Raw genomic sequence first — 22,623 nt, 5'->3', positions numbered from 1 at the left:
AGGAACTAAATGCTGTTGAATGAAAAAATGTTCGAATAATTAGGGAATTAGATTATGTTCCAATCTACTTCTAATAAAGTACGAATCTTAGTTCAAACTTAGGGTAAAAATTAGGACAATATTTCAATTTTTCTCTTAGTCTATGCTCATCCAATCCTTGGAACAGTTTAAGATAGAAATGACTTGAGAACAAAAACACAAAAATTAAAAAATCAACTTTTGTGTTCTAAGGGCAAAGCTCTAAACCAAATGCTCAACAGAAATAACATGAAAGTTACTGTAATTTTAAATTTTCTAGTTGTTACATTAAAAAAAGTAAAAATAGGTTAATTTAAAAAGAGTTTCATTTAATACATCTAAAATGTTACCCTTTCAACATGTAATCAATGTAAAAAATTGGAATGGAATATTTTACATTCTTTGTTCCTATTAAGTCTTCAAAATCAGTGTGCATTTTTTACATTTATAGTACATTTCAGGGTCAATGCTAAATTTTTATATGAAAATACCTGGTCTCTATTTAGATATAAACTTTATAATTGAAAAAGTAGTTTTAAATATGTAAGTTGTTCCAAACGTACTGAAAAATTTTCTAATAAAGAAGTGTCAATTTTTAAATCTAAATTATTCAAAATTAAGTAAAATTTAGAATCTACTTCTGAGATGGATAAGGCAAATTTTAAATTCTCAATAGCCAAAAAAAAAAAATCTCAGTAGCCACATCATTAGTGGTAACCAGCACAGGTATAAACAATGAACATATTGACTGCATAGATATAAACAATGAAAATATACTCAATTTCTACCTTACTGTCTGTCAAATATATGCTCTGAGGTGTGTTTTCTTTAATACAGATAAATTTTCAGTGACCCTTTCACACATATTGTCTAGTCTACCCTATGATTGATGTGCATTTTTACAAGAAACTACTTCCTACTCTTTGGCATATGGTCTGTGCTGTGAAGGTAACTGGGTTATATGGAGATTATGTGAACAATGAATCATAGCAAATGAATTAGCAAACACTGATGCAGTGAACCAACCAAAGAGAAAATACAAGTAAATATCTCATTTAGGATATTATATAACATCTGAATATAATAATCTCAGAATAACACAGAGTAGTTATAAAAACTTTTCTAATTTTAGCTTCTATAAACCAAATTTCAGCTATAAGATTTGTGAAAACTGTGAAATCACAAAGCAGTCTTAATAATTGATGGCTGCTTTAAAGTTTATTTTATACAGATAAATAAAATATTAACAAAATGAAGATTGACAGGTACAGAATTCAATGTATTCCTCCCTCAGTAAATTTTCATACCTGTTCCAAAGAATAAAACATGAGAGTTAAGTAGGGTTATGTGTCCTTACTATTGCAGTTTTACCTCATGTAAAGCTTTTGCCTCCTGTAAGTTTTGTACGCTGACTTTGAAACCATAAGTATTATTTAAAGATGGTCCATCAATCTGAGAAGTTTCTTTCTTTGGGGTATTTACTGCTGCAAATTGATTCTATTAAAAAAAGAAAAAAAACAACAACACATAGCCAGAAAAAGATAAATGAGCAATCATTTTCTTTCTTTTGATCACTTATTCCTACTTAGATAATCTGCTTTTTGTGTTTAAGTAATACATGATAAACTAATACCATCTCTTCGGGTCCAAGAAGAAACTAAAATTTTAAGAACATTCTTTTCATGCCAGTAATTCAAGATATCAGAACTGGGTATATGTAAAAATATCTGATATAACCTGTAAGCAAACCATATATTGATCTTCCAGTTTATAAACCCCAAATAATGAAAATAAGTCTTGTTAGAGAGTTGACATTCACACCACATGAACATTTATCCTGACCTTTCTTGAAAGCATGGCAAACAAGCAGACAATATATTTGGAACCAGTTTGTTGAAGTTTATAAAAGATTTGAAATTGCGGGTTTGTATTTTACCTTAACTCAACATGTGTCTGAAAGAAAACATTAATCTTGAAGGGCTTAGAAAAAATAGAATATATTTTTTCTGATTTCCAAATCCATTAACCATTTCTCCCAAGTGTTGATTTAGGTTCACAACACACTTGTACTAATTTTTTAATATAAATAGCTTGTAATTCAACAACACTGATTTAAAAATGAAAGTCTAAAAAAATTATTTAGTGTTAAAATAGAAATATTGAAACATATTTTATGTGGTTAAAGTTAATGAGACATAGCCAATATGGAAGTGATTTCTGTCATCTATTTTTAAGGATACATGTCTAACGTATACTTCTTTTTACATAATCATATATTTTTAAGTATTACCATATTTTTAGTATTTGAATAAAGATATATATGATTTTTCAGCTTCAGTAGTAAATAGTGTTGTTTTCCTTTGCTACTTAGTAAAATGAACTGAAAAAAAAATCAATGTTATATCTGAGAAAAAAAGTAATAAACCAAGAAAAAGGATATGTTTTTGGTGGGATCAAAAATCACTTACTTGAGCTCTGCTGTCATTGGATTGTTCTGATTTTGCCAGTAATCAGTTAATGTATTTGTATCCTCATAATCCACATTTTGGCTATCATATTCACTTTCTCTGTAATATTTGTATTTACATATAAGAATCTTTTAGATCCCAACAACAAAAAAAACCAAAAAATTTAGGCAATTTCTTGTTGTCTCAAAGATATGTAAATAAAATGATGCAAAAATATAATAAAATTTTTAAAAATTGAGATACAATGTTATCAATTATCTAACTGAAATCTAAGATAAGAATGGATCTTCCATTGAACATTAAATATGTTTAGCTTAGTTACCTTTGCTTGTGTTAAGAGTATTCTTCTAAAAGTGTCAGTATTACTTCCTTTCTTATGACTCAATTTCTGGGTTTTTGGTTCTGTAGAAAGAAAGGTCATATTTAACACATTCATCAAAATTGTCTGCTTTTTAATTTGCTTTTTAAATTTTATTATTCCAAACTCTTGAGTACCATTTGTGAGTACTGTCCTATTAATTCCCCCCAAAAAACTTCATAATTTAAAAATAAAACTAATTCAAATCTCTGATCCCCACCAAAATAACTTTAACATTTTTAAATAAAACATTTCTATTTTAATTATTGAGTTTTATGCCTCAGTTATATCCTAGGCAATCGTTTAACTCATTTATTTACTTATTTATCAAGTATTTATGATGAGGAAAAAATACAGTCTTTTCCCCTTATAGGGTCTAGAGTGAGAATCAGATATTCATCAAATGCATACAGGAAAAATAAAATTATAACTGAGATAAGTACAACAAAGGGGAATATAATTAGGAGTTTTTACTAGTCAGGGAGATTAGGAAGGCTTTTTTGTGCTAAAAATCAGAAGAAAGAGTAGTAATTTACTAGGAACAGAGTAAAGATTTTCTGTGATGACCAAGCAAAAGTGAAAACTGCTTCCTAGTCAGAAGGCTAGGATAGAAGTCCAGGTGAGAAATGATGATAGCTTGGCCTAAGGTTGTGGTGGCAGAGGTAGAGAAAATAGTAGAGAGATTTGGGTAATTTAGGAAATAAAAGTGACAGGACTTGGTTGGTAATGGACTGGGAACCACAGGATGGGTGGGTGGTGAGGGAATCAGGTGGGTGTTACAAATTAATCCCAAATTTCTGACTTGTGTAACTCAGCAACAGAGAGATGGTGGTACTATTCACTGAAGTAAGGAAAACCAAAAGAGAACACATGGGCTTCTTTGTGTGGGCATGTATGTTTGTGTGTATATGAGTACAGTGGGTGACTGGTGGCAGGTGTACAGCTGTGAGATTGTGAATAGAGTTTTAAAAATATTGAGCTCTGCTGTCATTGGATTGTTCTGATTTTGCCAGTAATCAGTTAATGTATTTGTATCCTCATAATCCACATTTATGGGATTGAATGGCTCAGTCAGTTGACATCTGATTTGATTTCGGCTCAGGTTATGATCTCAGGGTCGTAGGATTGAGCCCTGCCACTGGGCTCCTTACTGGGTGTGGAGCCTGTTTCAGATTCCGGATTCTCTTTTCCTCCCCTGCCCACCCAAGGGGGGGAAAAAAAAAGAAAGAAGAAAATATTGACCTTGTGGTGCCTTTGAGCATTCAAGTAGAAATGCCAAATAGACAGCTAGATTAGAGGTTCTTCTGAGCTAGAAATTTAAATTTGTGAGTTATCTGTAGTAATCCTGTGGACAGGAATTCATTCATTTATGGAGAGAATAAAGCTTCAAAGGAAAGCAAGCAGGCAGAAACCCAGGAGTAAGAGAAAAGCCAAGGGGAGAAGCTCCAAGAAGAAAGGTATGGTTGACAGAACAATGGCTGTTTAAAGAGGGCATGTGATGGGAACACCAACAAATATACACTGGCTTTAGTTACATGAAACTTACTGAAAATTTTTACAAGAGCCATACTAGTGGAATGATCGTGGCAGAATCCAGTGCTGAGTGGGCTGAGAAATAAGTAGGAGGTAAAGAAATGGAGTTGTCAAATTACAGAAATCTTTAAGGTATCTGGCTTTGAAGAGGAAGATAAAGAGCAGAAGCTGCAGATATAAGGTCAAGGCAGGTTTTTGATTTTCTTTATATCTTAAAGGGTGGGAGAGACTTGGGTATGTATTAAAGCCAGTTGGAAAAATCAAGTTGAGAAAAAGTAAGGTTTCTGAGAGTTCCCCCCCCCCCAGGGCAAGAAGATAGGAGGGAAGCATAGATAAATAGATTTCACAGCAGAAAGATTTAAAAAGTTTCATGTGATAACTGATGACTTTACAAGACATGACCAAATAATAACAACTTCTCATTAGTGGAGTTAAAATTTCATTTAAAAAAAACTCTGATTTTCATTACATGGTCTAATGTTTTCATTTCTAATCTTTGAAAAAGAATTTTGAAGCTCTCCTATTATTTGTAAGCTCACCTGTTGATAAAGGGCTCAGGCTACTTGCTTCAGGAAGCCTTTCCAGAAATTTCCTCTGGACAATTGGTGTACTATGAAGGCAAAGTGATTCACATATTCCAGTTCTTGCCCTAACATTAATTGGAGATATCACTAGAGGCTCTAGTGGCTCACTGCTGGGACTTTTCTGTATACCATCTTTTACTGGTTTTAAGAAGTTCTCAATATTCAGGGAATGCAGTTCCTTTACTGGTGATATGGGTCTCTCATCTCCATTTAATATTTTGGAATCAGGGGATGTTGCTTGTTGCCAAGGTGGAATTACTGGAGAATCAGGGGAGCTATAACTAACATAATAGTCGTCGTTGTCATCATCATCATCATCATCATCATCTTCACCTTTTTCAGGATCATTTGCAGAAGCAACTGGTGGCAGTGTCTGACTTTCACTTACAGTTCGACTACATCCTGTGGTTACGGCTTGTAAAGCAATCTGAGAGTTATCAACATCTTCCTTGGTATGTGCTGCAGTGGGGAGTATATGTGGAGTTGTACTCATTTTTGGAGGCACTACAGGTTTGTCATCTGGGTTAACTGAAGAGCTGAAGTTCTCAGCAGATTTTACAACTCCAGTTGGCTCATTTTTAGACAGTTTCTTGGAACGTTCGTATTCTTCTTTGGCTTGAAGCCATGCTTGAACCAGTTGTCTACTTGGGGCACATTTGCAAGGCATAATCACAATTTTTTTATCTTCAGCCATTTTAGAGCTATTACTTGACCCTTTATTGACCACTGCCTGGCCATTGCGAAGGGGTGACCCTGGTCTCGGATTCTGAGTCATTGCTGAGAATGCTGTTTTCCACAGACGAAGTCCTTCCAAGGAAAAGTCTCCCTCAAACTCAGCCAGATCATTTGGAAGTCGAGTCTCTACCATGAGAAGCCGTCCACCGATCTCCCTATAAACAACATATTTTATAACAACTGTTTTGTCTCAAAGAGCAATTACCAAAATATTTAGCTTCCTATCCCAGAGATTTTCTTAAAGTCGCTTTTGGATTCTTAAAAATGCCCATTTCTTCCCTCTCTATTCCCTTTCCCTATGTGTTTTATGCAGGTAAACTCTCTTTAGTCTTAATATGTTTTTTGTCACAGGTATATGCTACTGATTAATTTCCTATAGAGGGAATCATCAATACCAGGGAAAAGGTATTTTTTGTTTTAAATTCCCCCATGAAGCCTTCTCTTCTTCAAGATGGCACAAACTGATCACATTCTTTTCCTCTACTCAACTTTCCACCGTCACCACATATGAATAAAAACAATGGAAAAGTTTATCATTAGAAATTACATCCCTGCATTCATTTTATCTATAGCCTCTCTAAACATTCTCTATAGCTACAGGAGTCTAATAAAAATCAATCAGTTCAAAAATATCTTTGTACTCCCCCCTTCTCCCCTCAAACATTAAAAAAAAAAAAATCACACACAAGATAAATTACCTTAATTCTTTCTCCCCTCTACGTGGTAAGGTTTAACACTAACATAAGAACTTTAAGTTGGGAGAGCCCATGAAATACATAGCATAAATGTTGATAATGTATGTGTACCTGGGGAACCACTATTAAAAGGCAGCCTGGTTTAGTTTTCAATAGTTATTAAGTATCAAACTAAACCTCTTTCTCTAACATATATCCACTGGCACGATTTCTGTCTCCTGTAGCAAGAGAAGTCTACTTCTTTTTCCTTATGGTACCTCTTTCATGGATATAAAGATGAGTTCTTAGTTTTTTTCAATTACTTCTCCTAGGGCATGTTTTTTCCAAACATCCTCGTCATTCTCTACATAAAACTCAATGAACGAGATTCACGTTTTCTGATTTGGGAGCTGAATGAAGGGTTGCCACAGTTCCTTTTCCCCTTTATGTGGCAAGACTTTGGTCTTTATTAGCTAACTCCGTAAGTAAAGTCTAGCACCTTTCCTGCACCTACCTTCCACCTATATGAAAAATTAGAAGCAGAATTATCGCTACTAAAGAAAATGAGTACGTTATGGGACACAGCCAACTCTAATATCAATTATACAGAGATCATAGTGAAGTAGAAAATAACAAAGATTGGTGAGGTGTGGTAAATTTAGCTCTCTCGAATTTTGTCAGCAGCGTGGTAATTGCTACAACTCATATCATAATATATATCAAGTGCCTTAAATTTTTTAGTAATCCTACTCCTAAGGCTATATGGAAAAATGCCAAAATACAAGAAATGCTTCATAAAGAAAACAATAATCACATAATTATCTATCGTGGCAGAATAGGGAACAAACTTTCTGTCCAATAATATATACATATAATATGATTGTTATGTAGTCATTAAATGTTTCAAGAAACTCAGACATTTAGGAAATGTTTATAATAAGTGAAAAAATCTACATAAAATACTATTACTGTAGTAAGATCACATTTCACAAAATAAAAACTATACACTTAAAAAAATAAAAAAACACATTAAAATATTAAGAGCAGCTGTTGTTAGGTAGAGAAATGGCATGATTTTTATTCTTTTATAGCTCCTAAATTTACTGTACTGATTAAATAGTTTTGTATGAAAAACTGTTTTTCAAAAATGACTATCATCCTTTTATTTCAGCTGCAGGAACAGTCTCAAAGTTGGACAATAACTAACAGCAACACAGTTAATGACTAACACATGGCAAGTTAACAGAGAATTAAAAATTAGATGTGTAAGGCCAAGGCAGAAAAAATAGTTCAATTAAAAAATATACCATAAGCACTACTGATAAAGCCAAAGCCCCCCAAACAATGGAAACTAATGTCTAAGGAATAGACATTCATACAACCTGGAGTTAAATAAAGAGAAAGAGTCCCATTTGTGTTAAAAGATCACATATAGGTACTAAGCAAAATAAAACTGTGTATTAGGAAGGGCAGGGAGGAAATTGTCTTCAAGTTTTTAGAGGAGGAAACTTCTACCCTATATTTCCTGATCACTTTTTCTCAACCCCTTCTTAAGCAGACTCCTACAAGAATTACTGCTGATCTGCTGGGTAAAAACCTGGCATTCACTGTGTTTTTTTTTTACTAGGATCAGGAACACGGTGCTGCTGAAGGGTATTGTACACACATGGTATGGTTTCTTGCTTTAGCCTCTTCGTATCTCTTCCATCATTTAGACTAAGTTAAGTCGGCCTCCTCTGCTTCTGACTGGATGGCTGAAATGAATTGCCCTGTCCTTGCAACTGGTTAGGTAAATGAGATCACAGACACAGGGGGGCAGAACAAAAATCATCACTTAAACGACCTGGATTAAGTCATGTTCCCTAACTTAGTTCCTATCAGTTACGTTTTACCTTGGTGATGCAAGAGGTACAGAACACCTACTTAACTACTGGTTTATTTTTATTTTATTTTATTTTATTTTATTTTTTTATTTTTTATTTATGATAGTCACAGAGAGAGAGAGAGAGAGAGGCAGAGACACAGGCAGAGGGAGAAGCAGGCTCCATGCACCGGGAGCCTGATGTGGGATTCGATCCTGGGTCTCCAGGATCGCGCCCTGGGCCAAAGGCAGGCGCCAAACCGTTGCGCCACCCAGGGATCCCTAACTACTGGTTTATAAATAAACCAGAATTGATGCCTTTGCATTTTGCTATTGGCTGTGTGTGTGTGTGTGTGTGTGTGTGTGTGTATGCATCTGTCTGCTGCCTCTCTGAAAAGATTCTTTAAAAAAAAAAAAGGAGAGATAAGGGGAAGTGAAGTCCATCTTGCATCCCTAATAATTCTACAAAATAATAGTAACAGTATGATTAAAGATGTGGCAACATGAATAGAAAGTGATGTATTATAATACAAATTTAAAATAATCTTCATTTAGAGATATAGCATAGAAGTACTTAAAACATGTATGCTCATTTTCAAACATGTTTAAAAAATCAAGTTCTTTTGAAAACTGTAAAAGTTTACAATTTTAGAAACAAATATCATTTTAAAAACAATAAATGTACTTTTCAAGTATTATGACATCCTTCCTAATCTGGCATCATGTCATAGTGAGCACCTGCATCTCTCATCCTTAATGCTGACACAGTGTTAAGAGTAGATCTAAGACCAACACTCATCAACTTAAAGTTCTCACCATCCAGCTAGTTTGTGAATTTTCCCAAAAGTCCGTCATTATGAACAGCTTTTACAACAATTTACTTATAAATACAGTCTATTACAGCCAGAAAACTAGCAGTTGGATACCAGTGTTACATTCGTTATAGTTATTCAGAGTGACTCAAAGGAAAAAATAATTCTGATTACCTGGGCTTTTCTGGTACATCAGAAGGATTACTGCAAAATGGTTCCTGGTAAATAGTTTCTGAGAGGTCATGATCCAACAAAGTTGCCATAATTTCTTCCCTACTTGGGGGGGACATAAGTGGTTTCAGAATGTGAGCAGTTCGAGGGGTGAAACTGCCGTTTTTAGATTGTGAGGGAGAGCTGGTAGACCTTGGGGAGCTATCAGGAGTTGGTGTTAACATATCATTGTTTCTTGACACATACAATTCTAAATCTTCAGAGGCAGCATCCACAAGTTCACCATCAGGGGACGATAGTATTGTAGTAAAAGAGGTATTGACTGAGTCAAGAGACTGTTGCATCTCTTTTCTGGTATGACCTTGAATCCAGTCTGAAGTACCTGGCTGTGAGAGGCTAAGAAACACTTCTTTGCTTACTGAACTCCTATTCAATCTGGACTTTTCATTTAGACAGTCCTCTGCCTGCTGGACACAAAAAGAATCCATTATTGAATTAGAGCGAGTTGTTAGAGGATGAAAGCTACTTTTCCACTGGTTATGGCGATGATTCTCATTGTTATCTATGGATGATTTCTCAAATAGTTCAGGACTTAGAGTACTAGATCTAATCCACGAGGTTGAGTCGGAGGCATGATGTTTGTCTTCATCACACTTCTGGTTATCATGACTTAAAAACTCATTTTTTTCTATAGCTTGTCCTGGGAAAAGATCCTGGACTGCATCACTTAGGAACTTCTGAGGCAAATTCTGATCAGCTGGGACAAACTGACTTCCAGAATAAAAACTACAAAATCCAGTTTGACCTATTGTATTAATATCAAAATTATAATTATGTTCAGGAGACAAGCTATCTTCAAGTGAATAACAACTCTCAAAACCTGGATCTGAAAAAAAGATGGGACTATCATCTGATAGAGAATTATCCAACTGGACAGAGTTTTGTAAATTTAGAGAGTCTACTTTAATAAGTTTGGGAATTTTTTCTTTAGGTTTCGTACTTCTTGGAGTTCGAGGTTTTCTTGAAGATGTTACTGATCGTGTTCTTTTAACTGTTTTGTTTTGCTCGAGGGAACCAGAAATATTTTTGTTTGGCTGATGTTTATTAGATAATGGGTCTTGCATAATATTTGCATTTTGTGCTTTCTGCTGTCTTTTCTGTAACAATTCTTTTAGAACTGCCAGTCCAGACTGGCCTTCACCAAATGCTGAAGGTGTTGACACATTTCGACTTTTACACTGAGAAAGTGCTTTGGTTTGTGAAATTGCTTCTGACAATGACCTCTGTTTTACTCTTTCAGGTTTAAAATTTGACATATCTAAAATAAAGCCCCTTTGTTTTTGTTCCCATGCTATTTGTTTGATTGGACTTCTTAAGGAAGTTACAAAGCAATTATTAGGCATTTGGCTTTCCTCTACAGCTGCATTTCCTGGAGAACAAGTTTCGTTGTGCTTTGACTGTTCTGACCCGCACACAATCTGCTGCTGACTGTCTTTGCAATGCAAAAAATTAGGGGCAAATGCCTGGTCTGGCTTTGATTCTAAAGAATTACGATATTCATTTAACTTTCCGATAGATGACAAATAGTTTTTTTGTGTATTTGCATTCTCTTCTGTCTTTGGAGACGTTATACCCGAAGATATCTGTGTATTCTGTGCTACCTGAGACAAGTGGTTGGAAAGATCAAATATATTTTTTTGAATCAAGGTTGATTCCTTTAGAGTAAACATAGCACTTTGATTATGAGACCTCTGAACATTAATTTTTGAGATTCCAGGTCCCAAAGAACTACAAACAACTGATGAATGCAAATCATCCCGTGAGCTGGGGAATGTTTGCAAATCTACAGGCTTCTTGCTTTCTAAAAAAGAAGAAAAGCAGCCAGACAAATTCTGTTGTGCATGAATTCCAGTGGGCAGGGGAGCAGAAAGGGGATGATCTATAGTGGAGCCCATTAGTGACACATCTTTCTGTTTAAAAAGTAGTTGAGAGCCTCCAGAACTATTTGAGGTCTCAGACACATTCTGATGTTTCAGCACAAACTTAACTTCAGCACCAGGCTGAGATTTTATTTTTTCATCTTTAATTGTTATATGCTTTCTTGACATACCTTTCTCATTTGTTTTTTGTTTCTGTTTTGCTCTCGGTTTCTTTTTTCCATCATCTCCTACTTTATTTGTCTGATTTCGTTTGTTCCTTTTCTTAGTAACTACAGAGGTATTAACAAGTTTAGTTTTCGATTTCTTAACCTGCGCTCTTGCTCGACTATTTTTTTCCACACGAGAATTAGCAGTCTTGTTAATACATGCATTAGGACCCTTAAAAAGCATTGTTTCTTTATCTACAGCAGCCATCATTTCTTCAGCTCTTGGATCTGTGGGAGACCAGCAGCGAGGGGGAGAAGAATTTATGGGACTTGTGCTTCTTTCAGAAAGAAAACCTAGTTTAGACATAACATCACTATAATTCAAGTCACAGTCTTCGGTTTCAGCGTTGTAAGATGGTGAGGGAGGAGACAGGATAGCATGTGATCGCTTTCGCCTAAAAGACAAAGTTCTTTTAATATTTTCACTATTTGTCCTTTGTTGCTTACCAGTTTTTTTCTTAGCAGACTTATGTTTTGATTTTCTTCTGTGACTTTTCTTTGGTGTTAGTGGATAAATGGGATATTTGGTTGCAGGAGAGTCAGGAACTTTTGGCCAAAAATCCTTCAAAGGTGCAAGCTTCTTATACAGTTCCATTTTTTCCTCTGTCAATATAACTTGTTTTTCTTTAGAGTCTATTTTTCCTAGCTTCACAAGCATATTTTTTCTCCCTCTAAATCTGTTAATAATAATATACTTTATGATGACAGGGGGTAGTTTTTTAGACATTTTTCTTCGTTTTCGAGATTTGAGAGTTCCATCTAAATTTTCACCAATTTCCATGGAATGAGGTAGGCTAATTTTTGAGTTGTGTGTTACAAAACTTGATTCACTATCTTCAGTCTCATAATTTACCTTGCGTTTGGCTCTAAGTGTATATTTATTTCCATACAATCCAAAGGACTGCTCAGTTTCTAAGGTTCCATCTCCAAAGTGACAGTTTATAAAACTGTCTATGGGTGTTTTATTTTCAAAAGCTCCGCGGGTGACTTTAATTAAATCACTGGCCAATACATTATCCTTCTCAGGATTACTATTACAAGGATTATTTTGTATACAATTATCTTTTGTGGATATAGTCTCACTAGTTTTGGTAGAAGTCTCTTGATGACCTATAAGCTTCTTTTTATTAATTTTTAACCGGGACTGTTTACTGCTGGGTTGTAGTTTGTATGTGACAGGAGAGAGTTTCTGTGGTCTACTCAGACAGTTAGATAGAACAACACTGGGAAAAAACATATAATGTGCTGCTTGCTGGCTGAGGCTTGGCTTTTCTGTTTTATGTTCCTGAAACTCTTCATATCTAATTTTAAGTTTATTTAGCCCACTTTCATCAGCAATGCTATCAAGAGAATGTACCATAGTTCTATTCTCTCCTGAGCATGATAGCAATTCACAATTTTCAGTTAATGATGAAGGGAATAAACTATTCAGAGCTGTGCTGTTTCCTTTTTCATTTCCTTCAGAGGGTAACTTATTTTTTGAATGACTTAGGTCAGAAAAGTTGAAAGAATTTTTGCCCAATGTATTTTCACTACTATGACGGTTCATGTGTATAAAAGGAGTATCCTTATCAATTTTTCTAATATTCGTATACTTTCTACTTGGTACTTGTCTTGGAACAGATGGAATATCTTCTTCATAATCAAAAATACTACTTTCACAGGAAGATACTGGGAGGATATCTTTCTTACTACTTTCTTTATGAGAGTTTTCTGAATGGACAGAACTGCTCAAAGATCCAGGGTATTTCATAGAGTAAGTGCTTTCATTCGTAAAAGAAGCAACTGAATGATCTATACATTTTTCTATGTTGTTTGGCTGTGGAAGGTCTTCAATTAAATCTTCCTTGTTCAAAACATGGGAAGAAAGGGCACTTGTGTGTTTACACTGAAAGGTAATCTTAGCAGAAGATGGGGGTTCTAATGTAGCAGCATCTTTGTGAAAGATGGAAGGTTTTACTGATAGCTTGCTCGTTGCAATCACAGAAGAGTGGGTCCTAGAATTTTCGTTGTTCAATGGATTGTCTGAAACGGGGAAAAGAATTTATTTCACTTCTGTGCTTTTAATTTTTAAAATATTTTCCCATACTATCACATGAAAGAAACTGTATGAAATTAAGTTTCTATATTTAAAATGGTTATCTCAACAAAAAGGTCACTCCTATCATTTTTTTTAAATTTTTATTTAATTTATTTATTTATGATAGTCACACACAGAGAGAGAGAGAGAGAGAGAGAGAGAGAGAGAGGGGCAGAGACACAGGCAGAGGGAGCAGCAGGCTCCATGCACCGGGAGCCCGATGTGGGATTCAATCCCGGGTCTCCAGGATCGCGCCCTGGGCCAAAGGCAGGCGCTAAACCGCTGCGCCACCCAGGGATCCTGGTCACTCCTATCATTAACATAGTAACTCAATCTAAAATAGTCAAGAGTCAGTTACACTTGATTATTAGGCATTATTTTAATTACATATTCCTTTGATCAGAAATAAATTATATTAGGGGTGCCTGGGTGGCTCAGTTGGTTGAGCATCTGACTCTTGATTTCAGCTCAGGTCATAATCATAATCTTAGGGTCCTGGGATGGAGCCCTGCATCAAGCTCTGCATGGAGTGTGGAGCCTGCTTGAGATTCTCTTTCCCTCCTCCCTTTGCCCCTCCTCCTGCTCATGCTCTCTCTCTCAAAACAAAAAATATTTTTAAAAAAGAAATAAATTGTGGGGATCCCTGGGTGGCGCAGCGGTTTGGCGCCTGCCTTTGGCCCAGGGCGCGATCCTGGAGACCCGGGATCGAATCCCACATCGGGCTCCTGGTGCATGGAGCCTGCTTCTCCCTCTGCCTGTGTCTCTGCCTCTCTCTCTCTCTCTCTGTGACTATCATAAATAAATAAAAATTAAAAAAAATTAAAAAAAGAAATTGTATTAATATTCAGTGTCTTTGTGAGGAACAGGGAAAAATACTATCAACTTGAAAAATTTTCATAAAATATGCTTCTTTGTATTATCACTTCAAATAAGCTGAGCATTTTTTTCAAGTTTTTATTTAAATTCCAGTTAGTTAACATCTGAGCATATTTCTTAGTTTCTTATGCTACTTAAACATTAACATGATAAACTATTTAAAGTTTATGAAGTTTTAAATCAGTGATTTACAAATGTTATCCTCTTAGAAATGAGAAATAATCATATATCCACATTCTTTAAAAAAAACAAAATCTTGGAGAAGGACAAAATGTAATAGATAGTATTGTCAGAGCCTCACACTTAGCCAATTTTATAAGTGTGATTACAGTTTTAAAATCAAATACATTTTTAATCACTAAATCAAGAAATGCCCTCAGTATATTAGTTTACTTACCACTATTTTCATCTGCAGTTCCATCTAACTGAGGTATAGAAAGATTGGCCAGAAGCAAACTGTTATTACTCCATTCCATTTCTTCTTCTGAGGATGAATCATCTTCTTCAGTTGAGCTTCTACGGGTATTTCTACACAGTGATCTAGAGAATATTAAGATTCACTAGTGATTATGATCATAGAAAAAAGATTAAAAAATTTTGCCTAATTTGATGTTATAATAGTAAAATTGAAAAGATCTGAAAATTGTAATTTTCAAAAGAAAAGCAGATTTATTTTGCTTTAGTATCATGTCCTATAAAAAGTTATTGCAGACATACTTAGAATTCTTTTCATGTGACCTAGAAGATACCATCATTCCTGTATCCAAAACTCCACAATATCCTGGATTATTGTACCTAATCATGTTCTTCTTTATAGTCTCCCCTTCATCCTATCATTAGATATAGACATATAATAGCATGGGTGAGATCCCAATAACTTCTGAAAAGGTGGCATCCCAGTATATTTTTAAGAGGTGTCCACAAATATACTATCTCTACATTGTGACTGGAAAAAAACAAAGAGGTAAGCAAGTGGGTACTTAGGTCAGGCTGAAAGAGAAAACGGGGATCAGAGAGGGGCTAGGAAGTGGTACAAGTGTTGAGTCAACCCCAGCAGTGACTATGAGCGGGTTCCTAAGGAATTCAGATGCACTGTGAAGTCCAGATAGATACTCTCTTCAGGTTTCATCTCTTATCAATTTAAATTTTTTCACTAGGTCCTAGCTTGATACTTTCCTTTCTATCTGGATGGGCAAACTTAACCTTCTATCCATACCTAAGTTTTTCTCTCTTTCATCTCAAAAACTTGAAAATGTACCTTAATTATACATACAACAGTTTCTCCATTTAGCCTTTACAAAATCACAATTTGTCCCAAAAGAATTATTAGAGGTCATCTAGTCCACCTTTCTACTCAATGCAAAAATCTTATTTTTAAGAAATAACAAAATCTCTACTTTTACATTCTCAGTGCAAAAGGCTTGCTGTCTCATAGGTTAATCTCCTCTACTGTTAATTATTAGTGATTTTCTTCCTTTATTATACAAAACTTCCCAACTTCCACACATTATTTCTGTTTTTGTCCTTTGTTGCTATATGTAGCCTGTCTATGCTATTTTCCACACAACTCTAAGATATTTGAAGGCATTTATCATTTGTTCCATAATTCCTCTCTAATTACACTAAATATCATCTATTCCTCCTCCTGTTCTTTAAAAGTGACGGTGTTCACAGATCCTTTTCTTCCTCCTTTCCCTTTCCTGTCCTTTCTTAGGATTCTTAAAATATGGTACTCAGGTCAGAATATAACATCCAAATACAATTAATAGACTCCTTTTTTAGACCCTATACTTCTATTTTTTAATCTCTAATATGCATTTATGAAATGTTTCGGTTTGTTTTCTCAAGGCTGACTTGGGCATGGTTTTCACAAAATTGTTCTAGTCAATAAACATATAAACATTAATTAATCATGGGACAAACCATGCCTATTACTTTAAACAAAATGACACTACTGATAACAAGTAGATAGTGACTTTCTAAGAATTTTATATATTTGAATGCGTATCTACTTAATACAGGTATAAAAAGCTTAAACAAGATATCTAAACTGTAGAAAAAATGCTAATGATACATTGAAGGTAAAATCAAAGAAACAATACCAAAATAAAATAATCAAGAAAGAGAAAAACTAATGGAAATAAGAAGTGAAATGCCACAAGAGCAAAAAGAAATATCAAATAGTCAATACTCTGCTAAATATGAAACAAGCGATCCAATTTATTACAGCAACTTAAATATAGCAAGTAATACTGTAATTATTTCATTAACAAAATCCAAAATCTTTAGAATAAATGTTATCCTAGGTACAGCTGGTAGCCAATAATTAAATTCACTATTTTGGCAACCATACAACACTAAAGACTTATTATGCCCTTAATAAACTAAAACCATGGTTCCCATAGAAATCGTGAAGCCAAGAATGAAGGTCTATGTAGTCTGTATTTATAAAGCTGACTGCCTGAATCTAAACATATGACTCTATACTTTATTGGGCATCACCTACTTAGTTTATAGGTATTTTTGAATCTATATTCTGTCATCCAATGAATTACCAATCTCTAATATTTGTGACAATCTCAATCCAACCTAGCATGATACATAGCATTCAAGCACTGAAGTTGTTTTTAAATGCAATGCAAAGTCATTTAAGTTCTTGTGAACTCATCTAATTGGTCACAACTGCCGTATATATTCTTATCTACAAGGATGTTACTTATGTAAGACTTTACTAAATGTGTGGTTGAAATTAAGACTCAATATAATATTCCCTTAAGCAATATTTAAAAAGGATATAGAGACTAATGAAGGTTCCTGATATTCTCTGCTTCCTTTTTCTAAGTGCCCATAAAATGTTTATTTAATAATCATAATTATTACCCCTATTATAAAGAAGGACTGGAGGCAAGGAGACCAGTTAAAAAATGAATCACAGTATTCCAGATAAATGATTAATGAAGTCCCAAACTAGGATATTACCTTGGGAAGGACGTGGGGTGGAAGGACAGAACACAAGGGGGCAAGTAAAATATAACACTGAAGTTGCAAATTTCCAGAAGTTGGGGGGAGGGGAGGGAATTTAGAACAGAGAAACAAGAACAAAACCATTTTATAGGTAGATGTAGTTGAGTCATTTTCCAATAGGATATTTCATGGAAAGACTTACTAAGTTTATACTACAAAATTGAAAAAACTTACAGAAAAGCTACGAAAATTTTACGTCTTTCACCTAATTTTTTTTTAACAGATAGGAAATATGGACTAAAGACATTTTATGACATTGTTGAGAGTCAAATCTATCAGGAAATCAAACATTGATTCTGTCTGGTAGCATTAATTCTTCAAAGGTCAAGGGCTGAGCCTTTGAATGATTATCACTGTTACAGCAAAGGAAACGGAATACGTGAACCTAGGAAAAGTATGAAATAGTATTTTGCAGGTTTGGAATTCTCCACTCATAGAATGAAAATTGGAATTCTTTGTAGGAGCGTACTATGAAAATATAGAAGGGTTCTGATGTATGCCCTGATAACAAAGAAGGGATAAGAAACTTTATTTTTTATATTAAGCAGTATTGAGAAACTAGAGCAAATACCATATGTATATTTCACATTTATGGATTAACCTCTTTCACCCTTTAAAAATGACTTTGGGGGTGAAAATTTCAAACAAAGAGTTCAGAAGTTTCAGTACTGTCTGTATAAGTTTAAAGGAGAAGTATATTCATTATTTTGGGTTCAGACACCTAATCTTTTTCTACACACAGAGCCATCTTATTCGTTTAGCTTGAGAAATGAACCAGAACACTGGTGTCTGTTTCTTAGACTTTTATTTTTAATATTTAATTTCTTCAGTCTAATCAGACCTAAAGGCTATTCCTTGTCTTCAAGCTGATTCTGTAACTGTTGTTGTAACCTGTAACAGTTTAACTCTCAAAGGGCATTCTTTTCCTCAGGTTCAGGTATAAGGAGGCACTTCTACTTTGCCCCATTTATTATCCACATATATTAATACTACATCTGTAATTTCTAAAAGTTAGATTTATAGATTTATAGGGGGAGAGGGAACTGGAGGAAGTGGTCAAAGGTACAAACTTACAGTTATTAGATAAATACTATGGATATAATGTACAAGATGAGGACTATAGTTACCATTCTTGTAGGATTAAAAAGGAAAGTTGTTAGAGGGAATCCTTAGAGTTCTCATTACAAGCAGAATTTTTTTCCCTTTTTTCTCTCGATTTCTTTTATTTTATCTATACGAAATGATGAATGTTAACTTCTTTGTGGTCATTATTTCATAATGTATGTGAAGTCAAATCTTTATGCTGTACAACCGAAACTCATAAAGTGATGTAGGTCAAATGCATCTCAATAAAACTTGAAAAAAAAACCACTTTAGTTTAATCTTTTAATAAAACTTGAAAAAAACACCTAGATTTAATATTTTTAAGTGTAGCAAAATCTTATTTTGCTTAGAATATGAAGTTTAATGCCATATGAAAAACAAAGCACTACTTTAAAGGGATTTAAAAGAAGACAATTTAGTTTACAAGGTATTTATATTATGAATAATAGTAAAAATAATTTCTAATTAAAGAGCAGTGATAATTACAGCAGGAAATGATTAAAGTAACTGAAATAGCTAAAAAGTTACCTCTTTTTGGCACAAGGTTCTTCAATATTGCTGTCCCATCTCTGAGACATCACCAAACTAAGCTCCATTTCTTCTTTTTCAATCTGTGGTTCATTTTCTTCATCATCACTATTTTGGGGATTTTTAGTGTTTCCAAAGAAATGACATGGTGATGGTATCCTATTTCTTCCCCCCTGATATCCATCATTTTCCAAACCAGCAAGAAGACGTACCAGAGCCTCATCAGGACTACTGTCCACTATAAAACAAGTGAAGCATCACTAACACATAACTTTTCTAAATAATACAATTCAGATCAATTACAAAACAAAAAAAAATTAACAGATCCTGGCACATACTGAAAGAATACAGCTATTGTAAAGACTTTTGTGTTGATGTAGCTCTTTTATCAAAGTGTGATTATCCTTGGACTCTGCATTAAGAGGGTTTTGTGTCCTTGTTAAAAGGAAGATTCCCAGAACCCATGCTCTATCTCTTGAATCAGAATTTCCAAATTAGGACCCAGGAACATGCATTTTAGCAAGCTGTCCAAGTTCTTACTGCACAATTAAGCTTGAGGAGGCACTAAACTAAATAGGGTCAACAGTGTTCAAAACAAAATTAAAATACATGATAAATATATGAATTAATGCTAAGGAAGAAGTGCCTTAAAAACAATACATATGAACACTTTATGGTCACTTAAGTTTTATTTAGCTCACAGGATGGCTAAATGAAACCTATTGTTGAAAAACACAAGAGGGCTTTACTTAAAAAACCTGGAAGACTACAATGAGATGCTACTTCATATGCACTACACTTGCCAAATCAAAGACAAGTATTAAGTATTGGCAACAAAATGGAAGACACTGGAACCTTCCTACATTGCTGGTCAGACTATAAAATGGTACAGCAGCTTTGGAAAAAAGTTTGATGGTTTGTTAAAATGTTAAACATAATTACCGTATGATATAGCAATTCTACTCTTGGTATATAGCCAAGATAGCTAGAAACATGTCCACATAAAAATCTATACATCAATAATTACAGCAACATCATTTGTAATTGCCAAAAAAGTGTAAACAACTCACATATCCATCATCTGAAGAATGGATAAATGAACTATGGTATATCCATATGATGGAATATTATTCAGTGGTGAAAAGCAATGAAGTACTGATACATGCTACAACTTGGATGAACCTTGAAAACATTATGCTAAGTGAAAGAAGCCACAAACAAAAGGTTATATTATTCCAATTATATGAAATGACCCAAGTAGGTAAATCCAGTAAAAAAGAGAATAGATCAGTGGTTGCCAAGAGCTGAGAGGAGAGAAGAATGAGGAGCGACTGCTAATGGCTATGGGATTGCTTTTTAGGGTGATAAAAATGTCCTGGAATTGCAAAACTCTGTCAACATGATAAAAATCAATGTACTGGGAGTGCCTGGGTGGCTCGGTCAGTTAAGGCTCTGCCTTTGGCTCAGATCATGATTTCAGGGTCCTGGGATTGAGCCCCGCATCAGGCTCCCTGCTCAGCAGGGAGTCTGCTTAACATTCTCCCTCTCTGCCTCTCTGTTCTCCCTCTGCTTGTGCTCATTCTTTCTCTCTCTCTCAAATAAATAAATAAACATATAAATAAAGTCACTAACCTGTACACATTAGAAGGTAAATTTTCTGGTATGTGAAATATCTCAATAAAAGGTATTATTAAAAAAAGGTGGGGGGTTGTGCCTGGGGATCTCAGTCAGTTAAACATCCTACTCTTAGTTTCAGCTCAGGTCATGATCTAGGAGTAGGGAGATCAAGCCCCACACTGGGCTTCACGCTCTGCAAGGAGTCTGCTTGAGATTCTCTAACTTCCTCTCCGTTTGCTCCTTTCCCCCTGTGCACACACACTCTCTAAAATAATAAATACACCTTAAAAAAAAAAAAAAAAGACCATGAAGATAGAGGTTTTTTTTTTTTTAAAGCTAATACACAACGTTTTCAGGTTTTCCTCATTGACATTAAAGAAACTGCTTACATTATGCTACCAAATATAAGGCAAAAATAAAGATATTTGCTTAAAAGAGCCATTTTGGCAAAGAGCTCTTCTTAAACCTAAGACTGCAGTTCATTTTTCCTATTTTATCCTTTTTTAAAATATTTTATTTATTTATTCATGAGAGAGAGAGAGAGAGAGAGAGAGAGAGAGGCAGAGACACAGGCAGAGGGAGAAGCAGGCCCCATGCAGGGAGCCCGATGTGGGATCCTGGGTCTCCAGGATCACGCCCTGGGCTGAAGGTGGCGCCAAACCGCTGAGCCACTGGGGCTGCCCTCCTATTTTATTCTTAAAATAAGATTAATATTAGCAGGGATGCCTGGGTGGCTCAGCGGGTTGAGCGTCTGCCTTCTGCCAAGGGCGTGATCCCGAGGTCCTGGGATTGAGTCCCACATCCGGCTCCCTTCGTAGAGCCTGCTTCTCTCTCTGCCTGTGTCTCTGGCCTCTCTCTCTCTCTGTGTCTCTCATGAATAAATAAAATCTTAAGATTAATATTAACAAATGAATTATAGATATTTGACTCTCAGGTCTTTGACACTGAGATTGCACTTTTGCAACCTTAGGCAACGTGGAATTTATCTACTGATGATACATTCTATTTGCCTAATGTAATGAAATAAGGATATGTTTCTCTCAGCCTTTTTTCAATTCATTTATTTTCTCTGTCATTTGTCAAATGTCCTTCATTTTCTTTCAGTTGCTTATTTTTTCTTTGGATCATTGCTTTCTGCATTTGCCATTCATTTATAAAGGAAAGAAGTTTTCTACTCCAGTCTCAATTTTTTTTTTAAAGATGTTATTTATTTATTCATGAGAGAGAGAGAGAGAGAGAGAGAGAGAGGCAGAGACGCAGGCAGAGGGAGAAGCAGGCTCCAAGCAGGGAGCTTGATGCAGGACTCTATCCCGGGACTTCAGGATTATGCCCTGGGCGGAAGGCAGGTGCTAAACCACTGAGCCACCCCGGGATTCCTCAAATGTTCTTAATATAGGACTGTATACAATAATTTTGGTATTGTTCCTAGTCCGTCAATTTGTTTTCCATTCAAGTGAAAATGAAGATAACAGAGACGACACTGTAGAAAGCTAAGAACACATATGATACTATCTCTCATTTGATACAATAAAAATGAAGAAATAGTTTACAAAAAAAGAAACAAAATCATTAAAACAAGCAAAACAAGAGACATGAAATTCAATGGCATCTCATTTTTTGCAATGAAATTTTAAATAAATTTCTGAAAAAGATGTCAATAATTTAGATTATATTAATGAAATGAAATCTAGTAAATGCTTTACGATGCTAATGAAAATGCATTTAGGGAAACGTAAAGACATGCAGAAATAACTGTCATGGTCTACATTAGCCAAAAATTAATGGCATAAAAAGATTGTCCAGGGAAATTTCTGATACTCACCAAGAAAGAATTATGGTATTTTATTAATATACTCAACTTTGGAGAATTTTAAGTCAAAACAAATGCATTTCCCCCCTAAAGCAATAGGATTTTCGTCCAACCATAGTTTAAAAAAGGGGGGGGGGGATTATTTTCTTTCACAAATGTTTTTTAGAAAAAGCTGTGTAGAAAACAAAAAACAAAGCTACTTCATTTAATTCAAGGCTTTATTT

The 22,623-nt window shown here is 34.8% G+C and overlaps 1 protein-coding gene across 4 annotated transcripts in view; it reads right to left on the bottom strand.

The window, feature by feature from the left end:
• Positions 1–22,623, bottom strand: part of REV3L (REV3 like, DNA directed polymerase zeta catalytic subunit) — a 181,507-nt gene that overhangs the window by 70,323 nt on the left and 88,561 nt on the right. For all 4 annotated transcript variants that reach the window (XM_041738555.1, XM_041738677.1, XM_041738625.1 and 1 more), the window contains 6 exons: positions 18,973–19,210; positions 14,714–14,856; positions 9,218–13,385; positions 4,917–5,851; positions 2,809–2,888; positions 1,390–1,515 (listed from right to left, as the gene is read on the bottom strand). In XM_041738555.1, the coding sequence (XP_041594489.1) occupies positions 1,390–1,515; positions 2,809–2,888; positions 4,917–5,851; positions 9,218–13,385; positions 14,714–14,856; positions 18,973–19,210 (5,690 nt within the window). The remainder of the gene's footprint in view (positions 1–1,389; positions 1,516–2,808; positions 2,889–4,916; positions 5,852–9,217; positions 13,386–14,713; positions 14,857–18,972; positions 19,211–22,623) is intronic.

This window comes from Vulpes lagopus, chromosome 1 (assembly GCF_018345385.1).
Source record: "Vulpes lagopus strain Blue_001 chromosome 1, ASM1834538v1, whole genome shotgun sequence".
Lineage (NCBI taxonomy): Eukaryota > Metazoa > Chordata > Mammalia > Carnivora > Canidae > Vulpes > Vulpes lagopus.
The sequence above is the reverse complement of the archived record's forward strand: the minus strand, read 5'-3'. Positions and strand labels throughout refer to the sequence as shown.